Genomic DNA, 22,917 nt, shown 5'->3' on the forward strand with positions numbered 1-22,917 from the left:
AGATGAGATGGGGAATAGCTGCAAGTTAAAAGTAAAAAACACTAACTGTTTGATGGTTTGCATTGGAACTCTGTACATACATTCATGGTTGTCAGTGGATGAATCAGGCTGTAATCCCTTAGCTTTTCATCTAACGTGAGGTCAGAATTTTTCCAATTATGTTTATGGCTACATACCTGCAAAACTAATGACATTATGATCAGCCTTAAATGTCCTTTGCAGAGACATAGCAAGACCATTTTATATCTGTGGCTAGGCTGAGGCCGTGATTCATTATTGGGTGACACAATGCCTTGAATTTTTTTTTCTCTGCATGGCAAGCAGCTGTAGGCCAAATAGTAACTTTTGCTGGTTCCTCACGCTTATCATTTGCTTATGTAGACTGCCACAGCTCCCACAGCGCAATTAGAAATGCCTTCATTTATTTAAAAAAAATGTACACAATACAATATATGTGCATATAAAAACAGACACATTTTTATAGTCTAAACACTTTTGTATGTAAGTGAATGGAGCTGGTTGTGATTCTGTATGGGAACAATAGACTTTAGAGGAATGATTCTGCAAAGACGTTCTGCGAAAATAATAGAAGTTGCTGGACATAGCTCTAGTTCTATAAGTAGATGTGCAGCCCTTTGACAGATGTCCAGACTTCAGTCTGTGGTGGCTGTAGCCCCCTCTTGACTCCACTCATGGTCCTTTGGGAAGTAAATGTTAGCATGCTTGCATGGTATCATTAGACCTGCTTAACATCAGCATACAGCCATTGTCATTGTGAACATGCTATTCTTAGCTTTTAGCTCAGAGTATCACTGTGCCAAATTGCAGACTCAAAGAGCATTTAGTAATTCAGACATGGAGCACAATCAATACAGCTGATGTACTGATTCATGTCTAACAGCCAACATAATGACAGCTGAAGTACTGACACGTAGTGTGCAAACATCTAGTACTTGTGTTGCATCCAAGGTAACCTAAAGTCACCTAATCTTCCCTGAAGCACCTGTACTTGAGGTGAATACAAACCTGCACTCACACATAATTAGATGTTCACTGCCCTTGCAGTCAGTGCAGGTTCTGTAGTAAATCCTCCGGGTGGTAGCAATATTGGTTCAATGAGCCAGGACCAGTGATGGGGGCCGCATTATTAATGACCAGATGGGGTGGAGAAACTTCAAAGAGCATCAGCAAGGGCCTCTAGAAGATTCTCTTTGTTCTTATACAGTAGCTGCATGTGCATGTGTGTGTGTGCATATATGTTTGAGTATAGAGTGTGCGTATAAAGTTTAATATGGCAAGCCTTATCAGTAGAACTGAACAGGTTCCCTGTAGGTTTCTGCTCTCTTTTTTTCTTATAGTTGAAGGAGGAGAAAGGAGAAAAGTAAGACTAGAACAGGAAAGCAGAAGAGAGATAACATGTCTGGACTACTGTACAGCTGAAGGGAGCATTGTTGAACGGTTTAAACAGATAAGTGTAACATTCAAGGGGAAGTGTATCTGTTCTCCCTCTCTCTGGGAGCAGAGCGCTGTCTGTCTGGGACGACCTTCCCTGCATACAGAAGGCACATCACTTCTCTCTGTTTCACTTGGCTAGCTTTTCTTCCCTTTGGTTTGAAAATCTGTTGTTTTCTCTATAACAAATGGAGATTAGCTTGATTGCTGAGTGGAACATAGTCAGCTGGTTGCCAAATGTTTATGCCCTTGTGGATTGTTTTTTTTAGAGTTATTGCATCCTCTTAGTTTCTTTTCTTTGTCAGTACATGTGCACAGCAACATTATTATGCATTTTTTTATACTGCATGACATCAGTGGTGTTATTATTTTGAGACCTTGGGACATTTTTGGCATTTCATTACATGACTGCTGGGATCCAGGTCTGACAGAAGAAATTCAGAGGAAAGATCCTCCTCAGCCTCCCTCCCCCTTCTGTTCTTATATATATGTTTGCTTCTTCTTCTTAGAAGTTCTCACATGTGCCATCTTTCCTGCTGCCTGCCTCCCTGCTCATTTTTTTCCCCATTTTCTCTCCATCTTCCATTCTGCCCTATCTGTGGGAGTTTCTCACCTAAAGCTGTCATGTATGTCAGCTGCTGCTGTTCGCACTAGCTCAGCTCCAAAGCCGTCCCCAGGGAAACCAGCCAGCTGAGGTGGTGCAGGCTTAAAGGCAAGAGCGGTGGCGTGTGGGCACGTGTCAGTCTTGTTTCACTTTTTATAGATGCATCCATCCATCTGTGTTGTTTGTGTTTGCATCCATGTGTTTTCAAAGAGACTGTCTCCACGTGCAGTGATCAGGTGGGCAGGAGTTTGTCTTATAGCAGCATCAATATCCAGTGAAACTTCAGAACCAATGCAAGGCTGCAGAATCAACCCCAGAGATGGACTGCATGCTGCGTACAGAGATGTGTGTGCGCATCCCTCCATTGTGTAGTAGAAAAAGCTGCATTCCCCTTTCTCCAATCTATAAAACAAAACACACAGAGACATGTATAAATAACTATAATGTGACTCTTTCTTGACCCCCACATGAAAACTGTCTTTTCAACATCTCCTCTGCAGGGAGGTCAGAGTTTACGAACCGCTGTGTGTTTTGCTAAAAGTCAATTCAGCTGTGTGGATTCTTGTTGTCATTAGGCCGAATTTCAACCTAAACATCATCATCAGTCAGACAATAAGTGCCGTGCTGAACTCTGTGTGAGCTGAGTGGGAGTGTTTGTCCTTGTTCAAGCGGAGGAACTGTAACCTGGTGTGTGCTCCTATTACCTTGTATGTATGAAACACTGACTCACAGCCGTCCTCTTTTCTCCCCCACAGCTCTCCTTTACAAGCCGATTGACCGTGTTACCAGAAGCACCCTGGTCCTTCATGTGAGTACACAGCTTATTCTAACATGGCTTTAGCTCATCAAAATAACAAAAAACAGGGTAATTGAGATGTAAGAAAGAAATTTCTGAGACATCGCAAGATGTGGGCAAACATGAGGTGCCATCAAAACGTTCTGAGACTGTGTCTATGAAAATCCAATCTGTTCCTTATTTAAATTTGGCTGTCAATCCTGCTGAAGTAGTCTCCTTGTTGGGTGATACAAACCTCAAAGTGCTCTGGAAATGCGTGTAATGCTCCCTGGAAATCCTGTCATGTAAGCATGTCAAGCACTCCCTCTTGCCACAAGTGATAGAATGTGATGTTTTGTTGCATTTTAAGGAGCGTGGAGGAATTGGAAAGATCACAAAAACTAGTATAATACAGGTCCCATGGTTGATAGTGTGATGTGACAGTTGAGGTTTCAATGATACTCCCTTGTGAATGAGTGCATGGACAGCTGTTGTTAATATGTTACCTAATGGTTTTTCCTCAATCTGCACATGTGTAATAGATTGGTGCCTATGGATTACATATGCACACTACTGCCCTTATAACGTAGTCACCACTCAGACTGTCTGTGCAGACACAAATTTTAACTGCACGTGGAGGTTCACGTAGTTTTGCGTGGACTCTGACAGACTTGGCCAGACGACAGATTTACATCATGTAGACCTTAACAAACTCTTGCATACTCAAGGACGTTGAACATCCTTTGCGCTTGCATATGTTACACGTGCACCACCATTTTTCCTAGAGAAATCCCAGAACTTTTTTAATGGCACCACATAAATCAGTGAACAAATTGCACTTGAGAGCAGAAGTTTGACTTGCACAGACACTACTGTTCAAAAATTTTGGGTCACGTAGAAATGTCCTTATTTTTGAAAGAAAAACAGTTTTTTTCACTGAAGATAACATTAAATTATTCAGAAATACAGTCTAGATATTGTTGATGTGGTAAATGACTAGCTGGAAACAGCTGATTTTTAATGGAATATCTACATAGGAGTACAGAGGAACATTTCCAGCAACCATCACTCCTGTGTTCTAATGCTACATTGTGTTAGCTAATGGTGTTGAAAGGCTAATTGGTGATTAGAAAACCCTTATGCAATTATGTTAGCACATAAATAAAAGTGTGAGTTTTCATGGGAAACATCAAATTGCCTGGGTGACCCCAAACTTTTGACTGCTAGTGTATGTGTTAGTGTTTGTCTTTGTTAGATGCTCCACATATGAGCACAGATGGTGAAAAGTCAAGGCTTGTTTTTCATTGTTTACCACAGTGTCTTCCCAGCCTAAATAAGCCTGCAGAACCTCTTTGGATGAGCAATAATAAAGTAGAAACTGCCAGTCAAGCAGGCAGAGATGCGAGATGTATCTAGTTAGGTTATGGGAGTGTGTTGCTTGAATAAGTTTGCATAAATCTGTCAGAAGAACACCATGCTGTGTGCATCTTTCAACAAAGGTCATGTTCCTGTCTAAACAAAGGAAATTGGTGATATTAATTTTGGAGAGAAGACTGTTGTCAGCGGCCCTGTTCATCACCCTGCTATACTGATAACAGCAACTTCAACAAAAACAAGGAAATGAGATTTTGAGAGATTACTTTAGTGTTCAATAAGAAAGCAGTGTTTGTGCAGTGCAATTATGTCTCTAATAAGAAGATGCAATTACATCAGAAACTCTGCTTTTGCTTGGATGGATTGTTGTTAGAAAGTGAGAATTGAATCCCAGTGATGAACAGAATAAGGCTAAAATTACTTTCATGGTAGAGACATTTTTAGATGATTGTATTAATAATTGTGCTTTCACAGGACTTGCTGAAACACACTCCTAAGGATCACCCGGACTTCCCCCTCCTGCAGGATGCTCTGCGAATATCTCAGAACTTCCTCTCCTCCATCAACGAAGAGATTGATCCTCGCAGGACCGCTGTCACTACACCCAAAGGAGAGGTGTGTTTGTGTGCAATTACAGTGTACTAGAATTACATCTTCTCCAAATATGAGTGAAATACTGTGATGAATATAATAGCACTAGACTTGTATTCTTTGTTGTCCTTACCCAGTGCTCTCTGAACTTTCCTGTTTAGCTGGTCACAGCAAAAAGTCGAGCCTAATGAATTGATAATTCACTTTGACTTTGAAGTTAGATGCCGTTGGGTGCAAGGACTCTGAAAAAAGGAAAAAACTCAGCATATAGGAAGGTAGCCAGCGTTAATGGGTGTGCTCACTTTGTCTGAGCTAACTTCTTTTCACATATTCATGTCCTCTGCTTGTCAATTCTTGACTTTTCCTGGAACATGACAGTGACTGGGTTCAAACTGCTGGAACATGGAATCTTATCTTTTCAATTCAGATTTGGTGTAGTTGTTTGTTCTATGAGGACGTGAAAATGAATTTCAATATACTTTCTCTTATGTGCCTTGGCCATTAAGAAAAATGTAAAATAATCAGTCCCAAACCCACAGTAGTAACAAGCATGTTTCAGCATCATTGAAGTTTACCTGTTATGTCCCAAAATATTGTCCCATGCAGCTACTGTTTATACCATTTTGAGCCCTTCTAGCCTCTAACACTTGATATCTTATTATTGATCATATTATCATATCAGAATTCATGCAACTTTTGCATCACTCGGCAGTCAGTGGAGATATTAGCTGGTGGCACAGTGCTTTATTTTACAAAGATTTGTGGTGATGCAACTTATAAAGACGGACTTTGGTATCATCCATGTTCACACTAGAATCTGATATTGGGCACATTTAAAATATAATGTGAACAGCCAAACACAAAAACAATATAATAGAATAAATTAAATAGAAACTGAACTTAAAGGCTTGCCGTGTGAGCCGAGGGACGATATTGTGTGTTTTGAGTAATTTTAAGGGATGACATGAATGAGATTTAAATACACAACACATATCATACCACAAGTAACTGCTGTTTTTCTGAAAGTCTCCAGGGTACCTTTAAAGAGCCCCTCTTCTTTGTTTTTTCACCTTGTTAACATGTTCATATGGTGTTTTTATATGCCAGAAGACACATTATGAGTAAAATTAGCAGTCAGCACCAGTATACCGTTTGAGTATTTCACCCTTGGAACTGCAATGATTCAGACTTCTGGGGTTTCTGATGTAACAAACCTAACGAACCAATCCTGTGAACTTTCAGGGCAGGCCTTTCTGTATCTTTGCTCTTCTGCAGAATCCGTTTCTGGTTCGAACATGCATGGCTGAATTGCTCCAATATTCCAACTTGCCATTGTCGTTGTGTTTTGTAGAGTAGTTTTGCATCGTTTGAAGGTTGGGCACAGAAAGAGGTTTGGAATAATTTGCGTGTTTCTGATCTGTGCATAGTAAAGGAGACATAGATGTAGAGGCACAATTAAGCTATTTTAAGGCATGAAGGGATTATATTCATGGAAAAAAAAACAAATATGTAATTTTTAGTAAATCAGGTGAGGAATCACATACTTAAACAAGATCAGGAGAATGGTTTTTAAAAAGGCATAAAACTAGCAAAGAATGCAGTCACTGCACTGTGATCATTTTTCTTTAACCTTGCATCCAGAATTTCAACACACTAGGAGTGTGTCCAACCTGATACATTTAAAAAAAACAACAACAAAGCATTGATCACCTAGAAGACGAGGTTCTTTTTTCTCACCCTTTTCTCTTGTGGCTGCCAAATTTCAACACCTGGACCTGTCTGGAGTTGAGTTTACCAGCATTGTGTTTTCGCCTTTTTAGGCCCGTCAGCTGGTGAAGGATGGATTTCTGGTGGAGGTGTCTGAAAGCTCCAGGAAGCTACGGCACGTGTTCCTCTTCACTGATCTGCTGCTCTGTGCCAAGATGAAGAAGACAGCTGTGGGGTGAGTCCACTCTACCTTTTTCTCTGCACCCTCTGAGTGTAAAACTGTGAGTGTAATTACCACAGAGTGATCTGAATGTGTAGCTTTAAATGTTCACTTTGTCAGACTGTCTGGCTGTGTTTCTGTCTATGCGTCGTTCATTTTGTCATCCACATCAACACAGGGAGGATGATGCCTTATAAAAGTTCCCCTCTGTCTGTGTGATCCTGGCTCTGCAAAGAATAAAGCCTTTTGAAGCCACAGTAACAGAGAGGAGGACTTGCGGGCATGTTGCCTCTGGTGTTTTGAAAAGTGAAGGAATATAGCTGATATACAAGCTGAACCGACTCTGGATGAAGGTGGTAAATCAGAAAAATTCGTCAGCATAAGCAGAGAAGCATTTTGTGTTTCAAGAGGCAATCTGTTTGAGCTGGAGGCAAAGTAAAGAGGAGCGACAGACTCGGAGAGATTCTGTTTGTGTGTGGTGCTAAATCTAAATGCTTGACACATGTCAGGAGATTGTCACTTTTACAGGACTGCGTGTTGCTCGCCTCGTCAGTGTGGCCGCTCCTGTTAGTCTGATTGGATCTTATTTTAGTTGACATTCACTGTTTGTGTCATTTGCAGCCTCCCCTCACTTGGATGAAACACACAGTGTTGCCATAACTACCAGACCTGTAAATCAGACTATTATGGTCTGGGCTGTTATCTCAGCATGCCGCCTACAAGCTACACTCACACACTCAGAGCAGAGCAACCATCCAGAAACTCAATCACCTTGTGTTAAGTCACTGAGGATCTATAATCCCCACTGAATCCCACCATTATCTCTTTTCTATCATTTTGGAATTAGTCATATTTACAATGTCTCCCCTGCCACATGTTCCACATCCAGGATATTTGATCATTTTCTTTGTGAGGATGTCACCCTTGGTGTTTGGTCTTAAAGGGCTGGAAGATTATATATGGTAATTTATTCCCATTCTTCTCAGTCATGTAACAAATGTGGCCACACCCTTTTGTTTAGTGTCTGTGTGCGGTACCTGCAAGGGTGTGTTTAAGTGCAAGAAGGGTTTGATAATGGAGTGAGAGTGTTGGGGGGGAGGAGGGGCATGAGATCAGGGGACCATAACCAGCTGAGGGGGGGAAATGAATGGACTTAGATTATGAAGAAATGAAAAGCCATTCTCTTCCGCGCTGATAGCGTCACTGAATAAGCTTTGTGTCTGAGCACAAAACTAAACTACACATTTCAAAAGTGAAATTGCTGCTGTTTCTGCTGTGACTGAACAAAGATTTCAGTCCCAGTTGAGGACATATACTGAATCAATATGTGCAATTAGGGCTGTCATGATATCAGATGTATATTACAAGATTGTCACAGCTGAAAGATTTCATTTTAACAATAATATGGCAATTATTTATAAAGTAATCTCTTTATTGGCAAATGAATTACACTCAAAATATGAGTGTAAGGACGTAGAGAGAGTCCGTATCCATATCTGTACTCTATGTTGTATCTATGTCGGACGTATTCTCATATGTTTATTGTTAACATGGTATCAGTATTTCATTTTTAAAATGTAATTTTTATTGTCAGTACTAGTATATCATGATGCCCCTGTGTGCAATAGGTAAATTAGTTTATTGATTATTGGCATCCCCAGTCGTTGACCACCTTCATGTAATTTTATGTACATTTGTCTTTCTCCTATTTAAATAAAACGTCCGATGCAATAATATATTTTAAGCAAAATGTACTTTTCTACTTAAATTAAGCCTATAGTGATCACTGATCGTGGATGTTTTCAGCTCCTTTACTAAAATATATAAGTAGCAATACTGCAGTATCACATTGCATCACAATTAAAAGTCATTTTGTTAATTAAAATACTGACAGTATCCAAAGCAAAAACATTCATTATGCAGACTAATGGATCTGTGAGTGTTAATATATTTGTATTATAATTTCAGACGTCACTTAAACTACTTATATACTGTTAGGTACTTGTACATTACGACTGGTCACGTGTTTTTATTAATGAAAAATTCTGATGTGCAAAGTAGCTAACAAGAAAAGCACTCAGAGAGCGTAGTACTCCGCCAAGAATGGTCAGTTGTTGTATGATTTCCGATGTATAAGTCCCAATAAGTCTGCAGCATTGATCTGTAGTAGAATCACAATTATGTGATCGTCGGCAGGCAGCTTACGTAGTGTTCACTTGTAGTCATAGTTACAGTGACACTGTGCCACTATCTCGCAATGATTCAGAAATCTTTAACAAATCCATGGATCCAGACTATGAGCCTAATCACTGCCAAAATCTAATCACTTGGTCCTTGTGTCATTTCTGACCTTCCCTGAAAAATTCATCCAAATCCATTGGTCCATTTTTGAGAAATGTTGCGCACAGGCAGAGTAACAGAAGGACAAACTTGCGCCGATACACATAACTTAATAAAGAGAACTAAAGCTGTAATTGTAGTGGAGCAAAAAGTACTTAAATTAATGTACTTAGTTACATTCTGCCAAAAGTAGTAGTCACATGTGATCATCCAGTATTGATTAATTTCATCATCAAGATGCTCAAATTATCCTTCTGATGAAGATATCACACTGTTAATGAGTTGACTGAGCAGCACTCAGAAATGCTAATTAAAGTCTAATGAGAGACAATGCACATCAGTCTTGTCAGTCAGGGTGAGAGTGGTGCTCTGCATGCATCATTTTCATTAACGTAGCTTAGTGACAACATGAACATGCTGGAAATGATTACCAGCCACAACGGCTGTGTGAGTGAGCATGTGTAGGAGCAGAAAGGAGAAAGAAAATAACGAAAATGTACAGAATATCTTTTTTTTTGTGTACCTGACTAGGAAAGGATAAGATAAATCAGACACTCTTTTGAGCTGAAAATGAGCAAAGGCAGAATAGACAACACCAGATTCAGAAGTAGAGATATCTGGAAGACTAATCCAGTTTCTGAGCACCTTTGCTTGGAAATTGTGGCATATTGAAGTAAACCAAGTTGCTTTAAAACTCAGAAGCAGCAAGATTTGTGCAAGCTTCATGATCAATTTTTGAGCATCCCAGGAGCAGGGCTGGGTATAGCTGGTTCTACGATGTCTGTGTCCTTGTTGGACCCTAGTTAAGATGAGTCTCTTTTTTAACACGTCTCCAGGCGTCTCCTTTTCTCTTGCCACAGTTTAGGGTGCATTTTCCTTCCTACTCGCCTCCTTTACCCTCCTTCCCCCACATGAACGCGCCCGTACCTCTCTGAACTGAACTGAAATGAACCCCACTATAGTGAACTGAACTGAACTCATTCTGAGGACAACAGACTGTTCGCCTCCCCTGAACCCATTCCTCCAGACACACACCGTCTCAGTCATCTGTTCTAAAAGTGAAGGCTTTTTTTCTGCTTTGTTAATTTAGGAGCTTTTGATTTTCCATATCGGGATGCTGAACAAGAAATGGGGATTCTGTTGATTTAATGAGTTGTTGTGTTTGAGATATTTTGGCATTTGATTAGTGTTTAGGTTATAAATAAGAAGATGTAAATCATGAAATAGAATTAATTGATGTGTTTTTGTTTTATCTTGTGAGATAAGCTACACGGACCAATTAGTTTATGAAAGAATCTTTTAAAGTGACAAGTGGAGGATGGAGTTCATTTCCCTGTGGCGCCCAACTCCTTTTGAGGATTTGGGATACCGCCATGCTACAGAATGTTATAGTCATTTCTTAAAGGCTTTGAAATAACACCATGCACACACAAACACTTCTGAGTATTTGAACAATGGAGTAACAACACTGTCTTCGTACAGAATACTCATGGAATAATGCATTTATGACTTCTGTGTCCTCATGAGTCAAAACGTCATTAGTTTGACTGTTAGCTCTGAGGTCAAATGAGTACACTTTTGAATAGCACAGCAATATATTAATGATTTTGACATTAAAGCGCAGTGTGTAAAGCTGACTGAATGTTGCATGTTTTATGTTGGTCTTCAGTTTGTGTTTGTACCGATGTGTAAACTGGGATTTCTGGTTTGACTTTTTCCATCCTGTGCCTCTGTGTCCATCTGCAGCCGCCACCAGCAGTATGAGTGCAAGTGGTACATCCCTCTAGCGGATCTGACTTTCCAAACTCTGGATGATTCCGACTCTTGCCCGAGCATCCAAGTCCTGCCCGAGCACGAGATCGAGGAGATGAAGATCAAGATCTCAGTCTTAAAGAGTGAGATACAGAAAGAGAAGGTAATCCTGACGTTTTTTCCAGCATGTGGAACCAAATCCAATGTATTCCTGAGCTTAGAATGGCTTAGCCGGTTATTGTGGTTTAATTCTGAGATTGAATCTAAAACTGCCTAAATCTTGTATTAAGGCAAAAAAGGAGCAAGATCACAGTTGATGTATTGGTCTTGATATCTATCAATAATCAGACTTTATTGGAACAGCGCTTTTCATGCAAATAGAATCAATAAAAAAAACTGGGACTGAGAAAATGAGGAACATCATCATAAATAAATCTCATGAATTTGCAATGAGGCCATACCAGTGGTAGGATAAGTCAAAGACTCAGGTCCTGAAGAAGACTGTTTTATGTTTATATAGAACATATGAATAGAATGTTTTCTTTACTTAACTCTTAGAGCCCGACAGGTGCACTTTGCATTCAAATTCACACAATTTCTTTTTGGCTGAATTGCTCTTGAAGTATTTATTGCAGTGAGGTGTGGTGTATATCAAATAAAACCGCACAACTTGACCTTTCCTACAATGGCAGTTGGTTGTCTGTGCAGCGAAGTGTCGGTGAAAAAATCATTTTCCACCTGCATACAGCTGCGCGTGAATCTTCACACTCATTGCTCTTGTTTAAATTACACATGAACTCATGTTTGATGGATATGTTGATATTTAAATCAATTATCATCTATGCACTGCATTCACTGCACTGATTTCAATGTTGGTGCAATAACATGTTAACACATCATAAGAGCAGAACTGGAACTTTGTAATGATATGATTTCTAGAAATTTTTACATACTGAAGTCATAATGTTATGATAACAGATCAAAATATTTTTACTAATTTCTTCACCTGTTTTCACACTCAGTCGAATAGGTCATGAAGTTCCTATTGTTTCATAATGTGGGCCGACCACACATCAAAATAAACAGCAGAACTTACTTTTTCTGATGATACTAGCTGTTTCTCTGTGCGCTAAAGAGGAATCTGGTTTTGAAATTACAACAATTTACAGCTAACATTACACCATGCATTGTAGAAATATAAACACAAAATTTGCTTTTCGTTGCACTGATTCAAAAGTTGTGATCAAAAGACAAGCACAGATCACTTGTGTGCAAGTAAGCAGCGGTAATCCAAGTTGTTGGAGGGGTATGGTGGAGGTATAGGGCAAACATTTTTCCTATTTTGCCCCCTCTGCAAGTAGGCTGCTGTATCTGAACACTTTGGTGACTAATACAGTGGCATTTATTTGTTAAAGTAATACTGTGTCCTTCCATCACGTTTCTGATATTGAAAAGTTTTTACTACTCCCTGCATTTCATGGTGAGAAACGTATAAACATAGCAATTCTATAGTATGAAATGTTTTCTCCCCTTGATAAAAAGACTAATATAAAAAAATCAGAGTATTATCATATGATAGAAGATCTTAATAGCTTAGACTGTTTTGAAAAAATTAACTGTATGTCTACAATGAAAGTGTGACTACTCGCCCTTACAGTGACCAAAATAACATTGTAACCGAAATTACTTTAAAATGTGTGAATAAATAATATACAGTCTAATCTGCTGGTATTGACTTTGAAACCTGCTTTTAAATATGCATTTGTATAATACAGTGTCCCTAAAGCCTGGACTTATAGGAAATCTCATTAACTCATATTTTTACACTGAGTTCACATGAACCTTGCAAAGCGCATCAACCTTTGCATCAGAAATGATGGAAATCATATTGAAGCTGTTATTTGTTAATAATCCTATTGAATAAGAATATTGTTGAAAATTTCATTTCTTGAAAATACATATTTTTGCCTATGTGTGCAGACTTTTTCTGTATTTAAAATCTAGATGTTGCAGCAACTAAGACTGACACAAGTTATATTAAGAAGATGGAAAAAGAAGAAGCAGAGTTGTGGATTTAATGACACTTTACTACATTTATAGAAACGTAAAAAACATTTGATGCCACGATACACGGGACAGTGGAACATTTGTTATTTTAAAATCTTCTCTGAGCAGGACTTTCCAGCGTTCCTTAGCATTAATCATCAGCTGGGTTCTTATTGGTATAGGAAACATAAACACATACAAGTGAATCAGAGGGGAAATTTTGACTTTCATAGAAGAGTCCCCCAGGTCAGTGATGTTTAAATGGAACCACTTTACCTTCCTTTTAACTCAGCATTTGTCAACAACACTTTTTTTGTTTCTGGCAGCACTGAAGTAAGTTTTAATAAGCCTTGTAGGGAAATTCCTGCAATTGTGAGAGCATGAAAATGGGCAACAAAGCGAAGCCCAAATATGTCTTCTATCAACCTGAGGAAACACGAAACTTTAAACAAAAACTTTAAAGCTTTAAATAAAAGAATATTCCATCCTCCTGAACCAGACGTGATGTTGGAAAATCTGCACCATTGCATCTGTCTGACCTGTTTTTATACCTTCATCAGTGCTGAACCTTCAGTTGTTGTTTGGGGTTGAAATAAAAAATGTTAAAAGCTTCCAACAGTTACAAGTACGCGCCGTTTTCCTCCCCCTCGCTGACACACACTATAGGCTTCAGAAGCAGAGAGTTCCTGTTATTCCCCTCTCAGAGCGTTAAACTCGCCCACCCGGGCCACAGTGAGTGACCACGGCTGGTATTTCGAGTCACAGGAGGCCAGTGGAGGGAGAGATTCAGCTGATTGTAGCCAGGCAGGCTCTGACTCACTGCTTCCTGGTGACGGCCGGGAATATGTGTGTATTTGCTTTCTTTCAGTACTTACAAGAAGCTGAATTATATTTAAAGACTCACACAGCATGACGCTCACTTACAGCGGCTCATCCACAATGTTTCCTGCAAAATAGGAACGAATTCATGATAACTGTAAAGACTGACACATTAGTCATAAAACCCTCTGATTTAACTTAAACTGGTCAGAATGAAATGTGTCAACTGGACGCAAAATCAATAACATTATCACAGTTTATTCAGTGTGTGACTCCATCATATGAATTATTTCAGTCTTGTTATCCATTATCCAGCTAACCGTAGACCAGGATGCACATATATTTAATTACAATCATATTTCAGTTGCTTATTTTTTTTGAATGAAAGGAAAGACAAAGCAACACACATAAAGATCCTGATGAACCATCTGCAAAAAATAACTTACACTCTGAGTGACATAGTTTTAAAGTCAAGTCTAGGTGTCAGAGATGAAAAAAAAGACCAGAACAGCAGCATAAGTTAACGTTTTAACTGCACATTACACTGGACATTTCAGACGAAGCACCCTTCTATAATGGGAATATTCAGCCCATAGACACAGGTGATGTAGTTCAAGACATCCAGTTGGCACAACAGCTCTGTCCCAGCAGAGGGAGCCGCTTTCACATGATGGAGATTACTGAAACCTAATACAGTTTGTAAGAAAAACATAAAAACTAACAATACAAACTGCATTCACTTCTTAAAAACACAAGCTCATGAAATCTCCTCATTCAACCATTTGGAGTGACTGCTGTTATGAGCAGTATTATAGAATGCATTTAAGTGCTGTGTCACTGTATGACTGATGTCTTGATAAAGATTGATTTTTTAAAAATATATCAGCGCAGAGGTCATACGTGTGGGAAGTTGTTTTTTTAAAGTTAACTGAAACCAAGGCTGAAGCTACCAATGAACGTTTCTACCCTCTCTGCTTTTTCTTTATGTTGTCTGCTAAATACAGCAAACACAAACAATACAAATGCCATCATTCATTCCCAATCACATAAAGCAGAGAAAGAGAGAAATGTATGCATGTTTCAGAGCAGCAGCTCTCAAAGTCAGACATCATCTCCTGCACCTGCACCCCACCTTGTTAGTCATACTGAATCTAAAAATAAGTGCATCGTGTCTGTGGGTTAAGTGTTCGGTTGTGACTGAGAGGAGTATATTTCACATTTTACCCTCGGCTCTTTCTCTCACTGTGAAAGCGTCTGTTTCAGATGGTATACAGCAATGTTAAATGAAATTCTCTACGTCCATCTGCCTCTCTGTGTAGAAAGCACCGAAGGGTCAGAGCCGTGTGGAGCGTCTGAGGAAGAAGATGAACGAGCAGGAGTCCTGGCTGCTCCTGCACTCCCCCACCATCCCCTTCCGCATCCACAACAAACATGGAAAGGTACTCTGTCCATCACCTGCTGCTGCAGTTATGTCACTGCAGTGGTCCAGTCCCACCACTAGAGGGAGACATGCACCTTTCAATGAGAACCTAGTGACAAATTGGATTTAGGTTTCTAAAATATACATCTTATGACGGCATGAGATAATATAACACTATTACACTTTATGTGTCCATGTGTGTGTTTTTTAAATTACATTTTCAGCTTTTTTAGTAATGAGTTTAGTGCAGACGCTTTGATGTCTTTGATGTGTTCGCTAATGCTGTGTATTTCTGTGTGTCCAGAGCTACTTGTTCCTCCTCTCCTCTGATTATGAGAGGTCAGAGTGGAGGGAAAGCATCCAGAAACTCCAAAAGAAAGGTAACGCTGGCTTAAAGGATTCTTCTATTGGCTGCTTGCTTCTTTAGAAAATCTCGGTTACGTCCTCTTGACGTAGTTTCAAACTGTTTTTACACACCGCACCACAGAAAAGTAAAAGTTTGACCATAGCTCTGATTTTTCCAGACCTCCAGGCATGTGTATTAAGCTCTGTAGAGCTCCAGGTTCTGACCAGCTCCTGTTTCAAACTCCGCACCGTCCACAACATTCCTGTCACCAGTAACAAAGACGGTAAGGAACCCCTCACATAATGTCGTTTCTATTCTTGTGTTCGTATTTTGCCCTTTTGTCTGCACTCATCACCAAACACAGCCTCCTGCTGCTCCGTCTTCTCTGCTCTGCTTTGAATTTAAATTCACACAAAAGTGCCTATTACGCTGTGAGCACAAAAAAAAGGCCACGTAACGAGAGAGAGGGGCTTGCAGGGGATGAATCTAGGTTACAATATGTTTCTCATTTAGCTTGTAGCAGTCAGTGCCACTCAGTGTGTCGACAGTGAGCTCCCAGCTCCTATATGTTTGTTTTTGCTCCAGATCTCCACGTTGCAACCGCCCTCACAGGCTGGGGGTGACATTAAAGCCATCTGGCCGAACTGCTCTGATCTCCTCAAATAGCACGAGGGTCTCACTTTGTACACATAATTCATATGTGTAACCACAGAGCTGACAGAGAGGCTTCAAAGCACTGGAAGGAACACTGTCTTCATCTTTTTCACTTCAGACAGAAGAAAGGTCCATGTTTGCCTCTTAAATAATCTAATCTTTATGTGAGCCATTATTTTGACATCCAATACCTTTAAAGTGGTGACCACAGGGATTTTCAGTTTTTATTTCAAGTTGCGTTCTGGTAAACTTCAAGGGGTGGCAAGAAGTCACTGCTGTCTTGTTTTTTTTTTTTGGTCTGAGCTTCCCGAATGTCATCTGACAATCACAGGGTGAAACCACAGCTGTGAAATTCTTTTTTAGAATGTGTCAGTAGTGTCAAACTTAAAAAACACTCAGCGATACTTTGCAGTTTAACTACACCAGCTTTTCACTGGATGAATTAATCCGTGTGTATGACAAGATTATTACAGTTGGTCAGTCACACCTGTTACATCAGTGAAGATCAGAGAAACATGTCACATGCTCTGTAATCAGAGCGAAAAGAACATTACAAATGTTTTTTTTTCCCAGAAAACAAATGGGTCCTAGTAGGGTCATGCTTTTTCAGTGCCTTCATTGTTGTCTTTGTGCAGCACCTTTTCAACTGTACTTACACAAGACGCATAATATCCAAGGTTTTTTTTTTTTATTTCAGCACAAACTTAGTTTTGCATCTGGCTTATTATTCTGTTGGTATTCTAATTTTTACTGGCTTTGAAATGGCTTTTGTGGGTTCACAGCACACGGCAGTAAGCATGACTGGTCCATATATATGACCGTTCAAAAGTTTGGGGTCACTTAGAAATGTAATTATTTTTGAAAGAAAAGCATTTTTTTTCAATGAAGATAACATTCAATTAATCAGACATACAGTCTACACATTGTTAATGTGCTAAATGACTATTCTAACTGGAAACGGCTGATTTTTAATGGAATATCTCCATAGGGGTACAGAGGAACATTTCCAGCAACCATCACTCCTGTGTTCTAATGCTACATTATGTTAGCTAATGGTGTTGAAAGGCTAATTGATGATTAGAAAACCCTTGTGCAGTTATGTTAGCACATGAATAAAAGTGTGAGTTTTCATGGAACACATGAAATTGTCTGGGTGACCCCAAACTTTTGAATGGTAGTGTACATTAAAGGCAATGAATCTGTGTTAGGAAATTGACAAATCTATGCATTTTCCTGTTATTCCTGTTATTTCTGACTATTTGATAAACACAAAATCTTTCATGGTTGAGTAAATGAAACAACAGTTAACAAAGCTAGTTAAAAAAATTTGTTTGTTTTTATTTTCTATTATTATAATCCTGACGCTGCTGATTTTCCTTTGGGGGTTGGCTGAAACCTCTTTGGGGAGTGCCACAGATCTCTCTATGCAGGAAAAACCCTGGAAAAGCATAAAGCTGCCAAAAATACAAAAAAAAACCCTCTTTTTACACCAATATAACAGAATATATGTAATAAATAAGACAATCATGGTCTATTTATATGTAAAATGACTTCTCCTAGTTTGAGAAATTTTCCCTTTTAAGTCAATGTTTGCCAGTCAATCTCTGAAATAAGGAAACATTCTGATCTTTGATCAAATTTCTTTCAAATTATAGAGTTGTGATGAGATGCTGGTTTTTAAAGAAAGTGCATCACAGAGGAATTTCATATTTCCAATCATTTTTCGCAATGGTACGTTATTAACTTGAAGCATCACAAATACAAAGAGAAAATGCAGTGTGACTGCAGAAAGTTGACAATTTTTACCTGGGTTTGGTGCAAAAGTAGAAATTTTAACTGAATTTGTGAAACGTCTTAAAGCCGAAACGCATCCCACTGCTGAAATGAAGGTGGAATGTAATAGTGGGTCAGGGTTAAGAAACATAATTGTAAAACAAAATAAAAACACTCTCAAAGCTAAAGAGCTGAGAATTTTTAGGCATTTCCCAGAGTAGATGAAAGGCTGACGAACCTGAAGAAATGTGTTCAAATTAAAATTTTATTAACAGATTGGTAGGCACAAGTGATTTAAGCTCTATGAAGCCATTTGTCTTGGACTTTTCTCATATTTTGGCACTAATGTTGGTCCAGAAACATCTCAGAGCTCCAAAGACACAGTTTATGTGGCAAAATCACAGAACACCATTCTTGTTTCAGCTCTATTCCAAACTAATTTTTATGTCAATAAACTGTACAATACTGTATACTGTGATGAAGACAGAGACTGTTGCAGATCAGATTATAGATCATCACCAGTAATAAATGTAATTCAGGTTTTGACTAAAAGTAAACAGGAGTTAAAGTTCAGTTTGTTACTTACAGCTGTTTGTAGGAGTCTTTCCTCTGAGTTTATTAGATACAGGCAGCATCAAACAGCAGCAAATCAAAGTGAGAGTCTCCAAAGAGAGATCTGCACACAAAGAACGGCAGCAGTAGCTTCATTAATTACTTATCATTATGAATTATCCACAACATGAACACAGGATCAATCAGGATCTAACAGCAAATCCTCCTGTGTACTTTTCTTCACAGTTTATCGGCTATTCTCAGCTTGACTCCTGACCTCCGTTACAGCTGTGGGGATATTTTATATTAGTGTTTGTAAAAGTTTAATCTGTTGATGCTAGAGTGAATCATGAAATATTTAAAATTTTTGTAGCTTAACTGTCTTTACGCGTAATTTTTCGTGTTTAGGAAATCCTAAAAGAGCTAGGCTGTCATTTGAACAAATTAATAAGCTTGCTATTAGTTTCAGTTTTATTTGTTGTTTATTTGTGCACTATTATGCTATTATATATCATTTGATGTACTGTCCATGTCTGAAAAAGGCTCAGAACACATCTTTTTTCCGACATTGTCTCAATAATGCAATTTATTAGATTTTCGTCATCCCTCATAAATTCCATGTCCACCATGTTTCTGTAAACAAAGCCTCTCACTGCAGCTCATTATTAAATTAGCGTAGTTAATCGTGTTAAATGTCTTGTCTGACTCTTATCTTACTGTAACTTTCTGTTATGTAAGAGCTCTGTCATTTTTCTTCACCTTGTTGCTAAAACAGAGCTCAGGCCCTCCGTCTGGTCTGAGGCTTTTCACCCCCTGCTCATTATAAAGCAAACATAAACACACACCTCAGTGACACGTAATGGAAGGAGAGCAGTGGGGGTTTAAATGGAGACCAGCTGATGGAGGAATGTTTCTCAGAACTGAGAGGATGGATGATATGACAAAGACCCTCAGATACTCACACTTTTGTTGAACTGCTTTGATTGAGCAATAACCAGTTACCCCGTAGAGGTTTTTTATGATTTATTGTTGAAGTGAGGTTATAATTGAAACAAACAGATCTCAGTTTCACTCTAGAAGCAGCTCACAGGCCCCCACGAAGCTGAACCTTTGAACCGTCTCCCTGTTAAATTCCCCTGTTACTTATATAAAACACACACAGTGCAGTCAGGGTGCCGCCTCAGGACAACAGTCCTGCTGCCCTCCACCTTGGTTTATTTAGCAGGAAACAGCCAGGCTTCACAGGCCTCAACCAAAGCAAGACTGTCTCTTCTTCATGTGTCTGTCAGAGAGCTGGGGGGTGTTTTAGGCCACCCAAAAAAAGTCCACCCATGAGCCTCCATTCATGGCCTGCTGAGTTGTTATGGCTAAAGACTGACCTTGCTGATGTGTGGTCTGATACCAATCTGATGAAAGGTTGTTAGAAATGTTAATGTTCTCTCAGATCCTTGAATAATTATTTCCTCAGCTGTTTTTCTATTGCATTTTATTTAAATTGTGGAACGTGAAGTTTAATAGGTCTCTTTTCAAACGGTTGTAACTGAGTGTTTCAGGGTGTGAGAGCAGTTAGTGGGGTGAATTATGATAATAATGAAGTTTGCTACAGTTTGGACCACCTAGCCAAGAAAAACACGATTCCCACTGATCTGCTGCAGTAATTGTTGACATGTTGGTTCAAAAATTAGCCGACACAGAGACGTGTTTTTATGTTCTTACACTAAATCTCTCTTTTTTTCACTTTTTTCCCCAAATAAAACTCTGAAACTTTACAAAGGTAAATTGAATGATTCATTTTTGCTTGTTGAATGGCGCCTGTTTGCGATGGTGTTCACTTGTGAGATGAAGTCATTAACATAATCTGAGCCCATATAAGGCTACCTGCTGTGCTACAAGTGTGGATGAAATAATTCACAAGAGTTTTGCCAAAGACTAAACCAGAAGAGTTTTACAATTCTTCGAGTCCTGCTATTAGAAATCAGCAGACACAATAGAAACAAGTTTAGAATCAGTGGTGGGATTAGAAAGAATGAAGTACGGGTCAGATGTTTCTTTTCAGGGTCGAGACCATTATTTGGAACTATACATTTGTGGAAAAGAAAAATGAAAATCCAGTCAAATTATGATTAAACTCCAACACAAAACTTTGTTGAAATGCTTTTAATTATTGATGTTGAACACATTATGAATTTAAAAGGAACTAAAATTTTATCCATCAGCTTCGAGAAGCCTTTATTCGTGAAGTGTAACCGATCAGCTGTGGGTGGGACATCAGCATCAGAGCCAAAGCAGTAAAAAAAGTTGTGGCAGAAATCACAGCAAATAGAATGCAGCCATTTAATATAGATGTATCCAACAAAGCGACTTTGCACGGAGCACAGGTGTGTGTTATGAATGTGTATCACAATACACATCACAATCATGTGATCATCAGCAGGCAGCTGACGTAGCGTTCACTTGTTGTCATAGTTACAGTGCCGCTATCTCGTAATGATACAGAAATCTTTAACAAATCCGTGGATCTAGACTATAAGCCGCATCACTGCTAAAATCTAGTCAATTGGTCCTTGTGTCATGTATGACCATCCCTGAAAATTTCATCCAAATCCGTTTAACGTTGGACAGACAAACATACACCGATTGTCACATAACTCCGCCGTTCCCTGGCAGAGTAAAAAATGTTGGTACTGATAATTAGTATATCCCGAATATAAGGTTTCTTCTTCTGCTCCAAGTGTGGAAAAGATTCATTCACGTTCATTTTACCAAAGGATTGAAAAAAGAAGCTTTCATGGTGTGAAAGAGAAAATAATAGCACAGCTGTTCGTGACATTGTGGCAAAACAGTCCTTGTCTGATAGGAGAGGTGGTCATGTCACAGATCACCTCCAGTAGATAATGTTACGCTGTGAGGTGCAGCGATGGATGAAGCTGAACACCGATCTGCTGAAAGTATCTGAGTCAGCTGTCGGAGTGGAAGAATTATCCAACAAGATACTAATCTGTGTATGTTGATGTGCCAAAATATGCCAAAAAAAATCAAATTTTTTTTTTTATCAGTCTTAAAATGGCAGTATAAAACAAAAATCTGGGGTTCACAGGGGGCTGCAGCAGAAATGTGATTGAAATTAAACCTGCAGGTACAGTAGTGCTCAGTGGGATGAGTTCCATTTTCTGTCTCCATGAGGGTTTGTCTTATCTGCACAATGTTGATGCCGAGGTACAGACAGTATGCGGGAGTTATGTGTCATAATTTGCAAAGACTCGTTTTAGTTTCACTGATTTGTGTGCACAAACTGACATTCTGACTCTTAAATACAGTACAGTGTCTCTGTATTTATTTACTTGGTAGTTGTCTAACTGCTCTGTCTGCTTCTTTTCTAGATGAGGAGACTCCTGGCCTGTACGGCTTTCTGCATGTGATCGTCCACTCTGCCAAAGGATTCAAGGAGTCAGCCAGTAAGTCAGCCAGATGCAGCATTTTTTTTTAACCGCACTTGTACACACTGCCGCAGCATCCCCTCGCACATAGCTGCTGTGCATGTACGTGTCTGCCAACAAAACACATGATCCAGTCAATCACTGCAGCCTGCACATGCAGTTTCCATCAAGGCACGGCGAGTGCAGAGATGGATGGATTGAGGAAAAGAGCAAGACAGATGGTAGGAGGGAGAGAATGAGAGTTTCTTAGAGAATCACCCGAAGCCACAGTGGGATTCCTGTGGTTGTTTTCGTTCAGCAGACATCACAAGTGACACTAAAACACTCAAAGCACATAGAAAGGAAGAATGTCTAAAATCATGCACAGCGGCTTTTGAAGCTGAACTGCTGGAATACATAATGCTTTGTCCACATTTTCTGATATTTCCTCCCTCACACAAATGCTCCTTTGTGTTGCATTGTGTGAAGACAAAACTCTGTGTATAATCAGCCGAGTGTGATGCTGGCAAAACCCCACAAAGGCTGTTTCAGACCTGTCAGTAGTGGACAGCTGGTGCTCCGGTACACTTCGTGCCCTTTTGCTGCACAAGCAGCAGTTCAAATATCAAATATCGGGAGAAGAGACGGAGAGGCAGAAATGTGATTTCCTCAGTTACCATGACAGCCCTCAGTGCTGTATGTGAAGGCTGGCCCAGTAGAATTTCTCGGTTAATGGATTGGAAAGCTCTCTTCCCCTGAAGCCTGTTTGATCCTCGATGGAGCACAGAGAGCTGATGGGTTTAAAAATGAAGGAAAGGCATGTTTATGTGCGTGTGAAGGGAAGTTTGGTAGTTTCACTGATACGGTTTGATGTCGGCGTCGGAACAAACAGAGTCAGGGTGGGGCGTGGTAGAGGATGTGTTGGTGTTAGGACTCACTCTGGTGTTCATGATGATGATCACCTTCATGATAAGGAAGGTTTACAGTGATGTCATCAGAGAAATATAAAATCTGAAATATATTCTACCAGACACTCTGTAGTATAAGCAGAATATACACATGGTTAAAATCATTTT

At 39.4% G+C, this 22,917-nt stretch overlaps 1 protein-coding gene across 5 annotated transcripts in view; it reads left to right on the forward strand.

Moving 5' to 3' along the window:
* abr (ABR activator of RhoGEF and GTPase) overlaps nucleotides 1-22,917 on the forward strand; it is a 169,369-nt gene that overhangs the window by 92,699 nt on the left and 53,753 nt on the right. For all 5 annotated transcript variants that reach the window (XM_035951041.2, XM_023276341.3, XM_023276342.3 and 2 more), the window contains 8 exons: nucleotides 2,812-2,864; nucleotides 4,680-4,820; nucleotides 6,617-6,738; nucleotides 10,810-10,978; nucleotides 15,000-15,119; nucleotides 15,405-15,480; nucleotides 15,625-15,729; nucleotides 21,806-21,880. In XM_035951041.2, coding sequence (XP_035806934.1) covers nucleotides 2,812-2,864; nucleotides 4,680-4,820; nucleotides 6,617-6,738; nucleotides 10,810-10,978; nucleotides 15,000-15,119; nucleotides 15,405-15,480; nucleotides 15,625-15,729; nucleotides 21,806-21,880 — 861 coding nt within the window. The remainder of the gene's footprint in view (nucleotides 1-2,811; nucleotides 2,865-4,679; nucleotides 4,821-6,616; nucleotides 6,739-10,809; nucleotides 10,979-14,999; nucleotides 15,120-15,404; nucleotides 15,481-15,624; nucleotides 15,730-21,805; nucleotides 21,881-22,917) is intronic.

Source organism: Amphiprion ocellaris, chromosome 14 (genome assembly GCF_022539595.1).
Source record: "Amphiprion ocellaris isolate individual 3 ecotype Okinawa chromosome 14, ASM2253959v1, whole genome shotgun sequence".
NCBI lineage: Eukaryota > Metazoa > Chordata > Actinopteri > Pomacentridae > Amphiprion > Amphiprion ocellaris.